The following is a 14,066-nucleotide window of genomic DNA, read 5'->3' on the forward strand; positions in this document are numbered from 1 at the left end:
TATTAAAACGAAGCCCTCCAGTGGCACACTGTCACCACTATAGAGGCTTCAATCTGCACCCAGTCTTCCTTCTGGGTTCGCAAGCTCCGGTCATCTTACTGGTTGAGCTGCGATGACGTCACTCCCGTGGATGAGAGTCTCAGACATGGCACAATGTTCTGAAGGAACGGCATGGGCATCTTCTATCCTGAATATCTCCTAAACGGTGCACATTAAGGAGATACTAACTTCACCTACAGGTAAGTTTTATTATTAACTCATCAGTAGGTAAAAATTAACAAAGTGTCTTTTACTACCACTTTAAGTTTCCTCGCTGGTTGGTAGAAACCCGTTTTGGGACCCGGAGCCTGGAAATTTCATTGCGATCTGGAAGGGATGACATCTCCAACCCTGGGTCCTGGCTTTGAGAACTACCAGCAAACTAATTAGGCAGCTGTGTGTTGGGGTTTTTGTAGAGACCTGACCATGGTTCTCAGCTCCACCTGGCAGACAGTAGAGGTCTCTGCCAGGAGTCAAGAAGTTTCCACCTAGAAGAGAGGTGGGAGACAACAGCAAGGAGGTGCCAGGTGTATGAACTGAACCGATGTGTGAAGACCGTCTGTATGAGACAAGGGTAAGCCCAGAGCAGCATCACTTCAGATGTAAACTAGGAGGCGGAGTGTATATTTCTTTGCAAGAGAGAAATGCTGAAAACCCATGAGCGAAACTCTTTGATTCTGATGTCCAGAAGTGTGGTGAATATTTCTTTTAAATAAAATTGGGCAAGAAAAAAGTTCTTAAAAGTGATTCTAAAGGCTTATTTTTTTTCTTTTAAAATAACAAAACATGTCTATACTTACCTGCTGTGTGCAGTGGTTTTGCACAGAGCAGCCCAGATTCTCCTCTTCTCGGGTCCCTTGCCAGTGCTCCTGGCCCCTCCCTCCTGTTGGGTGCCCCCACAGTAAGGAGTTTGCTATGAAGGCACCCGCTGCTCTGTGTGTCCATTCTCACACAGAGCTGTGGTTTGACTCGCCCCCTCTCTCTGCTCATTGGCTCACTGGCTTTCATTAACAGCAGTGTGAGCCAATGACTCCCACTTCTGTCTCAGCCAATGAGGAGAGGTAGGACAGCCGAAACTCCAGTGCACATCGCTGGATCAAGAGGGGGCTTAGGTGAGTATTAGGAGGGCTGGGGGGGATGATGCACAGAGAAGGTGTGAGTGGATGAGCCTTTAAAGCTCTACTAAGTGCAGCGGGGCTACCAAGGCTACTGACCACACTATCACCATTAGTTCTAGGTCTCTTTTTGTGATCGGGAGCCGCAGGATGAGCTCCCAATCATGTGAACTGCTACCGCACCGACAACAACCTTCTTGATCCCCGACAGTCTGGCTTCCGTCCACAACATTCCACTTAAACTGCCCTACTAAAACTCACTAACGACCTATTAACTGCTAAAACCAATGGCCATTACTCCATACGCATACTCCTAGACCTTTCTGCTGCCTTTGACACAGTCGACCACCCGCTCCTCCTCAGTACATTCCACTCCATCGGCCTCCGTAACTCTGCTCTCTCCTGGTTCTCCTCTTACCTTTCTCAGCGCACTTTCAGCATCACATACAACTCCTCCGCTCCTCTCCTTCTTTCCTGTTGGGGCACCCCGAGGCTCTGTCCTTGGGCCCCTCCTTTTCTCTCTCTACACCTCCTCCCTGGGCCAATTGATAACCTCTCATGGCTTCCAATACCACCTCTATGCTCATGACACCCAGATCTATCTCTCCACTCCCCAGCTCACCCCCTCAATCTCCTCACGTATCACGAATCTACTAAACGACATATCAGCATGGATGTTATACCACTACCTTAAACTCAATCTTTCCAAAACTGAGCTTGTAATATTTCCTCCCCCCCGATCCCCCACTCATGACTTTATCATTAAGATCAACAGCACAACTATTGGTCCTTCCCCTCATGCCAGGGTGCAAGGCGTAATCCTAGACTCTGACCTCTCCTTTGGGCCCCACATCCAATCACTGGCTAAATCCTGCCGCCTCAACCTCCAGAACATTTCCAAAATTCGCCCATTTCTGATCGATGACACCACAAAACAACTTATCCACGCCTTGGTTTTATCCTGCCTTGATTACTGCAACTCCCTCCTCACTGGTCTACTGTTACGCAGGCTATCCCCCCTTCAGTCTATTATGAATGCTGCTGCTAGACTCATACACCTTACCAACCGATCAGCAACTGCTGCCCCTCTCTGCCAATCCCTCCACTGGCTTCCACTAACCCAACGTATACAATTCAAAATACTAACCACAGCTTACAAAGCCATCGACAACACTGCCCCTAGCTACATCACCGACCTCATCCACAGATATCGGCCAAATCGCCCACTCCGCTCCTCTCAAGATATCTTCCTCTCTAGCTCCCTCATCACCTCCTCCCACGCTCGCCTCCAGGACTTCTCCAGAGCCTCTCCCATCATCTGGAACTCCCTACCACAGTATGTCCAGTCAGCTCCCACCCTGTCTGCCTTTAGGTGATCTTTGAAAGCTCACTTATTCAGGGAAGCCTACCCCACCTCCACCTAAGAACTGTACTTGAGCAATCTCCATCAGAACATCGTCTACAGCTATCACCTTTTGTATCACTTCCCCCTTCCTTTAGATTGTAAGCTCCATGGGCAGGGCCCTCATATTCCTTCTGTACTGAAATGTATTGTAATTGTACAGCCTCCCTTATATTGTAAAGTGTTGCGCAAACTGTTGGCGTTATATAAATCCTGAATAATAATAATAATAATCTGTGACTGCCAATCGCATGATCAGGATGCCCTCTGCATGCTGCATCCACCTCCATGCAGAAAAGAGTTAAAAAATAAAAACAATGAAGAGTGACAGCAGGAAAAGAACCAATTGCTCCATCAAGCCCCCCCACCACCACCACTACCTCCTTTTCATTTTTCAATATTTTTATCTACTACTACTACTGTGATCACATGATCAGAATGCGCACTTCAACCTTCCAGCATTTAGATCCACTTAAAGGAGAAGTTCACCTTTGGAACATGTTCCACCTGTTTTTAGGGTGGAACATATAACATGTTCCCATAGCCACAGCAGTGCCCACTGCCCCCTCCTCCCTCTGACATTTAGTACGGGAAGACGTGTCCCTGTACTGTCAGATTTGAAAGCAGTGTGGCTGTGCAGGGCTCCGCCCACCTGGTCACATCACTTATTCACAGTGTTCTGTGAATGAGTGCCTACAAGTCCCAGCAGCCTTAGCGGCTGTCGGCTTGTAGTTTTCAATGAACTACCGCAGTGCTGTGAAGCGCCATGGTAGTTCATTGAAGCTTCCTGTCAGCATATCAGCTTGCCCATACATCCCATACGGCAAGCAGAAATTCTGGCAGGTCTGCAGGAGACCTGCATGGCATCAGCAATCTACTGATCGCTGGTGCAATGGTTTACAGCACAGGTGTCAAACACAAGGCCCATGGGCTGAATCCGGCCCTCCAGACCATTTCATGTGGCCCTTGCACCTCTCCTGCAGGTACCCCCTTGTCTCCGCCTCCACCTTGTCTCAGCAGTCGGCAGCAGAGAGGAGAATAGAACTCCTCTGCCAAATCCTGCACCTCTCAGTGCAGCTGCAGCACCCCCTCATCTCTGCCTTCCCTGGTCTCAGCATTAAAAAGACTCTGGTAACTGACTCCACTCCTCTTCTGGTCCTCCTCCAGACCCTGCAATTTCTGCTTTCCAGCTCTGCCCCCAAAGAGGGCGCACAATGATGTTAGGGAGCGTGTAGGATCCTTGTCATCTGATGTAATGGGGGGTGGGGGTGCTCTGGCCATCTAGTCTTACATATACAATCGGCCCTTTAAGGGCAACCATAATGCTGATACGGCCCGCGATGAAATGGAGTTTGACACCCCTGCTTTACAGGCTCCTTTGGACAAAAATAATAAATGCACATTTTTTTACCTGAAAAAAATGTGCATTGATTTTCTCCAAAAGGTGAACTTATCCTTTAAAGGGCCGGGAGCCGATGGGAAAGGGTAAAGTGGCAAGTCACTTTCATGAGGCATTGACACTTGTTAGTGCCTCCATTGATTTCAATAATAGCACTCTGTAAGCACCATTTAACAACACTTCTAGCATCTATAGAGTGTTAGTGACACGTTTATAAAGTGTTAGCTGGGCACTCGGGGAGAGACAGTGGAGGTTCCGGTATCCCAGAATGCAATGGGAAATAAGAGAGAACTAGGACAGAGCAGCTCCAGTCACTTCTTGGTTGTACAGGGCAGCCGTGTAGTAACTCCATTTGCTTCTATGTGCAGGCAAAAGCAGTAAGCCAGCCAGCAATACTGATGGTCAGGACCAGATACATTGAGTATTACTGCCAGTGGCATTGCTTTTTGTTTCAGAAAAGGTGAGCTGGACCAAGACAAGCTTCAGAGATCAAGGTATGCAAATCCATCTTTCAAAGAATTCACAAACATGTCTGCAAACACATCATAGCCTAGCCACGTGTCAAAGTAGATCCATTCCTCTACATCACTTCCCCTTTAAAGTGGAAATGCACTGCATCTGAGCACCACAAGCCAAAACTGCTGATTCATTCATTGCTAATATTCAGAGCAAATCCACCCATCACTCCATGTCTCAATGCTTTATTTTAGTGAGAAAAACACACGCTAGCATTTCTGGCAGTGGCCATCTTGAGTAAGGGCAGATGATTCATGTAGCAGTTACTTTCTGGAATCCATCTGCCCTAAGCTCAGGCATTGGCTGAGCTGAGAACCCTCCCTCCTCTCCTGAAGGCTCCTGGAATGTATGACATCATTTGCCCAGGCATGGAAGCCAGGAAGTAACTGAAGACAGGGGCGTCCCTAGGGTTGGTGTCACCTGGTGCGATAACACTTGATGACATCCCCTCCGACGATCCCCACAGAATGGATCGGATATGCGGATTTAGCATAATGGATCGGACTCCGATTAATTATGCTCCCCAATCCGCACATCCGATCCAATCTGCGGGGATCATCGGCATGTAACCTATACGGGGTGACACTGTAACCGCTCCACAAAAAAGGTAAGTTGTAAAGAAAGCCGACGATCCCCACAGGAAGGATCTGATCCATCCTGCAGGGATCGTCGGCTTTCTTTACAACTTACCGCACCTGCCTCGGGACACCACTGACTGAAGACGTGTTAAAAAGTTTAAGAGCCAGTTCACACTACATGTGTTTCAGTTGTGTTTTTTCTGCATCCAAAACGCACAGAAAGTAGGGTAAATGGTTTTCAATGTCAAAGTTCACATTAGTGCTTGCAGTTCCAGTGCGTTCCGGATGCAAAAAAAAAAAAAAAAAAACATGCTGCATTTTTTCTGCACAGAACTGTACTGGAACGCAGTAAAACGCATCAAAAGTGCACCGGAATGCACCAAAAGCGCACTGGAACACACATTTCCCTATTTAAATTGAATAAGAGAGGGGAAAAAATGAACTAGAATGCATAAAAAAAATGCACCAGAACGCATAAAAAATGTGCATGAAAAAATGCATCAGGACTGTGTTTCTATAGTGTGAACTGGCCCTAAAACAAGTCAATATGATAAACCTTCCTATCCATTTACAAATGCTAGCAGCAGAAGGATTAAAAATAGTCAATGTTGATTGAGAGAGTAAAGTTCCGCTTTAAGCATCTCCCACTGGAAAAGCAGCACATTCATGGATATTTATCAAGCATTCTTGAAGTGTTTTCAGTGCTTCATAAACACAACATAAACACATCATAAATGCCATAGGTGTGTTAATGAGCACTGCTTCATTCTTCATAATCAACACACGTGTGAGTAAGCACCAACTGTGCAAAAGATGACAATACTGCTGTTTGATCCTGACTTCTCTGCTCCCCCTCTTGTTCAAATGTCCACGTCTTGTCTCCGGACTGAACCCATAGCCATTCTGCACATGCTCAGTGTAGTGTGTATTGCTAGAGAGGGGTTCTTTCTTCTTCTTGGGAGAGTGCATGTAATCAGCACAGGGCCAATCAGCACTATCCAGACAGAGGGTCAGGGGTTTTGCATCTTCGTAGAGCAAAAAGAAAATTCATCCTACAAGCTTTAATCAGTGCTCTGCTGGACACTGATAGAAGTCACAAGACTGCTGTAACTGCTGATGAGAAAAGGTATTTATCAGTTTATATTTACTAAAATAATTGCACTTCCATGTTGTGTGTACTGTGGGAGACTGGATAAAGTGAATGCAGGGTCCGGGGTTTAGTAACACTTTAAGTTAACAACACCCCAAATGTGATTTGCAAAACACAATGCGATTGGCTGAATTGAATCGTATGGGTGTGAACACCCATGCAATCACATTTCAAGTGATACTAAAGGCTTATTTTTTTTTAAAGAAAAATAACAAAAAAAGTCATACTTATCTGTTGTGTGGAGTGGTTTTGCACTCTTTTCGGGTCCCCTGCTGGCGCTCCTGGCCCTTCCCTCCTGTCGGGTGCCCCCACAGCAAGCAGCTTGCTATGGGGGAACCTGCTGTTCTGTGTGTCCAGTCACACACGGAGCCGTGGCTCGGCCCCTGCTCCCTCTCTCTTCCCATTGGCTCACTGGATGTGATTGACAGCAGTAGGAGCCAATGGATTCCTCTTCTGTCTCAGCCAATGAGAAGAGGGAGTTCCGGGATAGCCAAGACTCAAGTGCACATCGCTGGATCGAGAGGGGGCTTAGCTGTGTATTAGGGGGGTGCTGTGGGGAATGCTGCACACAAAAGGTTTTTTACCTTCATACATAGAATGCATGAAGGTAAAAAACCTTGAGTCTTTAGAACCATTTTCAATGCAGAGAAGAAAAAAAAAAAAGAAGGTGGCTGCGCCTTTCATGTGGGTGTGGTGCGAATTGAGCCATACAAAATAAATGGTACAGGAATGTGGTGCATTTTACTGCCAGAATCACAGAGCAGTAGTGTTAACAGGACTAAATGATCATTCCCACTAGCCCACATGCCAAAGCATTCTGGTGGATTTTGCAATGCTACTGCCTCAAATCTCTACCTCGTCCAATCAGAGAATGCTTTTCATTCAATGAGATCATTGAATGAAAAGCATTTTTCATTCCAAATCATTTTTCATTCCAACCAACTGAATGGCACCTGTGCTGAGCAATCAACCTCCTGTGTTCAGTTAGCAGCATGGCAATTGCTCAGCACAGGACCCGGATGTTAGTGGCGATCACTGCAGTATTGGTGTCTACTACAGTGATTTCCAGCTTCCACAAGGATCCCACAGGTATGGAGCGAACATACCTACAGTAATCCAATATAACTAAACAAAAATTGCTGTATCTGGAATTTAGTTTTAAAGCGGTATTAAACTCAATGGCAAACATTTATTATTTTGCAGCTTAACAATTCTTGGATGGTGACTGCCTTAGTTTTCTTTTTTAGGCTTTCATCTATTTTCACCTAGTGATCCTGCCAGTAAGTCTGTTGTTTTTCCAACATAACAAGCTGTCCTGCAAATGTAGCAGTTAGAGGGTTGAGACTAGTCATTTTATATATAGCGCTACATAAATCCTGTATAATAATTTGCCACTGACAGGGGTGCTTACAACTAGTGGTGCACCGAAATGAAAATTCTGGTGCCGAAACTTCAGAATGCACTTGGCCGAAAACCGAAATGGACAGGTTTTAAAAATTAATATATTTTCAAATGCTATTTTTTTAGGAAAAAAAATACACTTTAATGATTAACAATATGAAAGATGATGTTACGTCAAGTAAATAGATACCCAACATGTCATGCTTTAAAATTGGACATGCTCATGGAATGGCACCAAACCACGGGTTTCAAAATCTCCATGGGTGAAGCTTTAAAGTTTTTCACAGGTTACGAGTTTAAAACTACAGAGGTGTTAAAATTATTGCTCTTACTCGGATGTTCAGGGCAATACCTCATGTGTGGTTTGAACACTGGTTGCATATGTGGGTGTGGCCTACGTATGCGTTGCGTTCACCACTATGCACAAGCACGGGGGGGGGGGGGGGGGAACTTTAAGCTTTTATTTATTTTATTACTTTTTTTTTTTTTTTTACACTGTCCCTTTCATTTTTTTTTTTTTAATCACTTGTATTCCTATCAGAAGGAATGCAAACATCCCTTGTGATAGAAATAAGCGGTGACAAGTCCTCTTTATGGAGCGATATGAAGTCAATAAGACCCCACATCTCTCCTCTACAATGTAAAGCATTAGATCAAGAAAAAGGATTGATCTAGTGCTCTTAAAAAAAAAAAAAAAAGGATTGATCTAGTGCTCTTAAAAAAAAAAAAAAAAAAAAAAATGGCCTTGAACTTGAAGTAACGTAATGAAGTTGCTCCAGTCCTCCAAGGGCATAGAGATGAGGCCATCTTTCCTTCACTGATTTCTATGCCCAACGCCGTGATTGTTGATTGGGTGTTCAGGCGGCAGGAGGCGGAGATATTTTCGGCACCTGTACCTGCTTATTTTCATATAGGGGTGTTTTCGGCTAAATGTTTTGGACACCGAAAATTCAATGCATCCCTACTTACAGCCATCAGCATTTATATATTCATGTTAAACCTTTTTCCCCAAAAGAAAAAAAAAAAAAAAAATGGCAAGCAGTGTAGCAGAACTTTTTTTTGGTACACTTTGTAGCGTTTCTACTTGTCATGTGACAAACACCCCAAAGAAGCTGCTTTTTTTTTTTCGGAGCAGAGCATGGGACCTTTTTTTTCATTGTGCATTTTGGCACGTTTATTATAGGTACTTATATAGCGCCATCAATTTATATAGCGCTTTACATATATATTTTACATTCACGTCAGTCCCTAACCCTGAGTTCACATATATGCAGTGCGGTACATCGCATGTGATCCATACCGCATTCCTGTGCAAATCACATGCGATTTGTGTGCGGTGCGATTAGAGCCATACATTTTGTATGGTTCTAATCGCACCGCACCAAAAACGTGGAAGACCCTTTTTTTTTGCTCGCACTAGAATCGGATCGCATGGGTATTCACACCTATGCAATCCGATTCTGCACATCACATTGCGTTTTGCATACCGATTTTGGAGTGTTAACATACACACCTGCAGCGGATCGCATGAACGGAGTGCGATTCTGATGCGGTGCGGAATTCGCACAGAAATTTCTGCAAATTCCACTATGCATCAGTGTGAACCAGGGCTCAAGGGGCTTACAATCTAAGGTCCCTAACTCACATTCATACATACACATACTAGGGACAATTTAGACAGGATTCAATTAACCTACCAGCATGTCTATGGAGTGTGGGAGGAAACCGGAGTACACGGAGGAAACCCACTCAAACAGAGAACATGCAGCCTCCAGGCAGGTGGTGCTGTGGTTGGAATTTGAACCAACAACCCTAGTACTGCCAGGCGTAAGTGCTAACCACTTAGCCACTGTGCTGCCACATTTATAGCGCCTTTGCAGCGCTTGAGGTGATATTATCAATGGCGCTGCGAGTGTGATGCAGATTTGCAGTGCATTTCGGAAATGTGCAGCAAATTGCAGGTTTTCTGTGCACTTTGTTGTGCGTTCTGGAAATGCCAAGTGTGAATGGAGCCTGCCTGCCAAGAAAATGTTAGCTGGAGTTCATGGGGAAAGAAAATACATGATTACAGGCAACCGCTTCTCTTTTCTCCAGCATCCTTCATGTTAGATTCATGCAGATTGGATGCAGAAACACACGCAAAACTGCATTTAAAAAAAGCGCATCCCTTTGCATGCACACAGCAGGGCCATGTTGCTCCAACACACCTCGCTAACATGTGTGTGAAACGGTCTCCTAGATTGTAAGCTCCAAGGAGCAGGGCCCTCGAACCCCTCGTGTATTATTGTATTGTCTCCCATTATAATGTACAGTGCTGAACGAACGGGTGGTGCTATTTAAATCCTGTATAATAACTGCATGCCAAAATAAACAACAAAGCTGCGTGTGAACAGCAGGGCTACTGTTAGTACAAAGGCTGAGCAGCCGCTGCGAATCACATGCCCCGCACATCCCAGCCACAACGATCCTCCAATTCCTGCCGCGGGAATTCGGTGGTCGCAGCCGTGTGAGCGTTTTCTCAGGTGCGTTAGACAGCAATATATCAGGTCTGCGTTTGTACGCAGCACAAGTCATCACCCCGCCCCTATACAACGTACACCATCACATATACCGATTGTGTGAATGAGCCCCACAGCCCTGCTGGAGGAAAGTCTTGTTTCTGAATGGAAGAGGCAAGATCCAGGCTGTGTGTCCTTGGATCACTCCACTGATTATCTGCAGGAGAACAGCCATCACACACAATGAGATCAAGAGGACAGGCAGATGTGTAAATAAAGAGGAAATCTTACGTCTCATCCAGATCCTCTACAAAAGCAGAAGTGGGGGCCAGCAGGTACAAGGAGACTGCAAGAGAAGACAAGGAGGTCAGTGACAGTTCAGGTCTGATGAGCACACACAGCACGATCAGCACTGCCATGGATGGACACACACACACCCCCCCGACCATCACCGATCACCGATGGACGCGGCCTGTCATCCTTACCTGTTGCTAAGAAGCAGAGGCCGGCAGCTGCCATGTTCGAAGGATGTGATACCGGAAGGAAACAGAGAAGGGAGGAGGCCACTCCCTGTAATGTGGAGGGGGGCGGGGCTGTGTGCTCCTATCATTGTATGGTCCAGTCCATGAGCAGGAGATGTGTACACTGTATGGGAGGCACACATACACATCCCATATTATTAGACAGGATGTATATAGTGACAACAGTGTGCTCCGGTCTTTACAATATAAGGGGGACAATACAATCACAATACATATCAGTACAGAAGGAATAGAAGGGCCTTGCTCATGGAGCTTACAATCGAATCCATTGCATGTCCCTGATCTTCATGTCCTCAATGTATTGGATACATAAGGGTAAGAGGGCTCATTCGCACCTAAATGCAGCACTTCCGAAATCAATGGAACCGTACGCACAGCGGCGTCCGCAAACGTGCCCCGTGTTTAGCGACATACCAGAGTAAAGCTGGTCATACATGACTCTAGATTCACACCTAAGCTCTTTCCGCAGCGTTTTGCAGACACGCACTACAGTCCATTTAACATGATTTCCTGTGGGACACATTCACATCTTGTTTTCACCCAGTTCGTTTTTTGGAAAGGGTCAGTCTGGGTTTACACTTGTGTGGTGCAGCATATCGCATGTTGCACCGCATTCCTGTGCAAATCCCATGCCAATTTTGTGGGGTGCGATTTGAGCCATACATTTTGTATGGCTCAAATCGCACCGCATCTACACCAAAATGGTGCAGGACGCTTTTTTTGGTCCGCACTAGAATCGGATCGCAGGGGTGTGAACACCCCTGCGATCTGATTCTGCACATCGCACCGCTTTTCACGGACCGATTTCAGGGTGTTGTTAACATACACACCCGCAGCGGTTCGCATGAATAGAGTGCAATTGTGATGAAACCACTGCAAATTCCACACCGCATCAGTGTGAACTCAGGCTTATGGACTTTTTTGGGTGCAAAAAGTTGCGTTTTTGGTTCTATAGACTTCAATGGAAACGCTGCAGAAAAGAATGTAGTTTGTTTTTTGTATTTTTGCCGCATTTTAAATGCGTTTTGCATTTTCAATCTGCCTAGCAACAAAAAAAAGGGAAAACAATTCAAAACGTGGCAAAAACGCAACGCAAAACGCAATGCAGAAATGGCTCAAACGCAAACTGCATAGGTGTGAACCTAGCCTTATACAATTTCCTTACACATTTCTGTCCAATTTCCTTTAGATTTCCCTTCAACTACAATATCTCCCAGAAGTGAGTACATTCCCTCACATTCTGTAAATATTTTATTCTATCTTTTCATGTGACAACACTGAAGAAATGACACGTTGCTACAATATAAAGTAGTGAGTGTACAGCTTGTATAACAGTGTAAGTTTGCTGTCCCCTCAAAAGAACTCAACACTCAGCCAGGGGCGGACTGACCATTTGTTGCTCTGGGGCCCCATGAGTTGTCAGTCCGCCCCTGCACACAGCCATTAATGTCTAAACCACTGGCAACAAAAGTGAGTACACCCCTAAGTGAAAATGTCCAAACTGGGCCCAATTAGCCATTTTCCCTCCCCGATGTCATGTGACTCGTTAGTGTTACAAGGTCTCAGGTGTGAATGGGGAGCAGGTTTGTTAAATTTGGTTTTTGGTAAATCTAATGCAGGCAATAGACGGTTTGAAAGAATAATCGCGGTTCCCCCTCATTTCTTTTACCGGTCATGCTGGAAAATTTACGAAAAACAGCCGATCTTCGTAATCATTGGTGGCAACAGAACGACCGATTTTTTTGCTTTTTGGCTGAAAATTCATCCGATAAACGAACCGTCTATGGCTTGCATAAGACTGGGTTCACACTGATGCGGTGCGGAATTCACATCGGTTTCTGTGCGATTTCCGCACCGCATCACAATCGTACCCTGTTCATACGAACCACTGTGGGAGTGAACTGTAAGTTAATGACATCCCAAAATCAGTTTGCAAAATGCGGTGCGATGTGCAGAATCAGATTGTATGGGCGTGAACACCCATGCGATCATTCTGGTGCGGACTAAAAAAGGGTCCTGAACTTTTTTATTGCGATGCAGTGCGATTTGAGCCGTACAAAATGGCTCAAATTGCACTGCACAGAAATTGCATGTGATTTGCACAGGAATATGGTGCAGTTCCTGTGTGAATCACATGTGATGTGCTGAATCACATCAGTGTGAACCCAGGCTAAGTCTAGGTTCACACCTATGCGTTTTCTGTTGCGTTTTGCAGAAACGCACAGCAGTCCATTTAGCATGATTTCCTATAGGACAGGTTCACATCTCCGCGTTTTCTCCTGGTGCGTTTTTTGGAAAGGGTCAGGGACTTTTTAAATGCAAAATGTTGCGTTTTTGGTTTGATGGACTTCAATGGAGATGCTGCATAAATGCATGTAGTGCGTTCTTGACATGTTTATGATGCGTTTTGTGTTTTAATCTGCCCAGGAACAAGTTGGAAAAAACGCAAAACGCACAAAAAAAATGCATGTGTAAAAACACAAAAAGCGCTGCAGAAACGAATCAAACGCAAACTACATAGGTGTGAACCTAGCCTAAGACATTTTTTACATATTTGTGACGCGTTTTATTCAGCTCTTTTTTTATTTTTTAAAGTGGAATTTTTTTTTTTACTGGGCTGAATAAAAATGCAAAACGCAAAATGTGGCAAAAATACACTACCATGCATTTCAGCAGATTCTTCATTGAACTCTATTGTAGCAAAAATGCTGCTTTTTGCTTTTAACCACTTGAGCTCCAGAGGATTTACCCCCCTTAATGACCAGGCCTCTTTTTGCTACTCGGCGCTGCACTAATTCAACTGATAATTGCGCGGTCATGCAATGCTGCACCCAAACAAAATTTACGTCCTTTTTTTCACACAAATAGAGCTTTCTTTCGGTGGTATTTGATCATCTGTGCACTCTTTATTTTTCACGCTATAAACAAAAAAAGGCCAAAAATTTTGAAGAAAAACAATATTTTTTACTTTCAGCTATAAAAAATATATAGTAAACTCAAAGCTGGTTATAAATTTAGGCCAAAATGTATTCTGCTCCATGTTTTTGGTAAAAAAAAATACCAATGAGTGTATATTGATTGCTTTGTGTGGAAGTTATAGTGTCTACAAACTATGGTATAAATACTGCAATTTACGCCATTTTTCTGCTATACAGCGCTGCGCTAGTTTAACGGACAATTGCATGGTCATGCAATACGGTACATAAATGAAATTAACATCTTTTTTTTTCCCCCACAAATTGAGCTTTCTTTTGGTGGTATTTGCCTGTGCGGTTTTTATTTTTTGCGCTATAAAAAAAAAGGCTGACAATTTTAAGGAAAAAAAAACAATATTTTGGACTTTTTGCTATAAAACATGTCCAGTAAAAAAAAAATGCAAAAATCAAATTTAGTCATAAATTTCTGCCAAAATGCATTCTGCGACAT

At 44.5% G+C, this 14,066-nt stretch overlaps 1 protein-coding gene across 1 annotated transcript in view; it reads right to left on the reverse strand.

The window, feature by feature from the left end:
* TMX3 (thioredoxin related transmembrane protein 3) overlaps positions 1 to 10,718 on the reverse strand; it is a 98,322-nt gene extending 87,604 nt beyond the window's left edge. The window contains exons 1-2 of the mRNA XM_089657138.1: positions 10,584 to 10,718; positions 10,390 to 10,444 (exon numbers count right to left, since the gene is read on the reverse strand). Of these exons, the coding sequence (XP_089513264.1) occupies positions 10,390 to 10,444; positions 10,584 to 10,617 (89 nt within the window). The 5' untranslated portion in view covers positions 10,618 to 10,718. The remainder of the gene's footprint in view (positions 1 to 10,389; positions 10,445 to 10,583) is intronic.
* Between the last annotated feature and the right edge of the window lie 3,348 nt (positions 10,719 to 14,066).

The sequence above is a fragment of the Staurois parvus genome, unplaced genomic scaffold (assembly GCF_062004578.1).
Source record: "Staurois parvus isolate SC_StPar_1 unplaced genomic scaffold, SC_StPar_1.0 ptg000967l, whole genome shotgun sequence".
In the NCBI taxonomy this organism is placed as follows: domain Eukaryota; kingdom Metazoa; phylum Chordata; class Amphibia; order Anura; family Ranidae; genus Staurois; species Staurois parvus.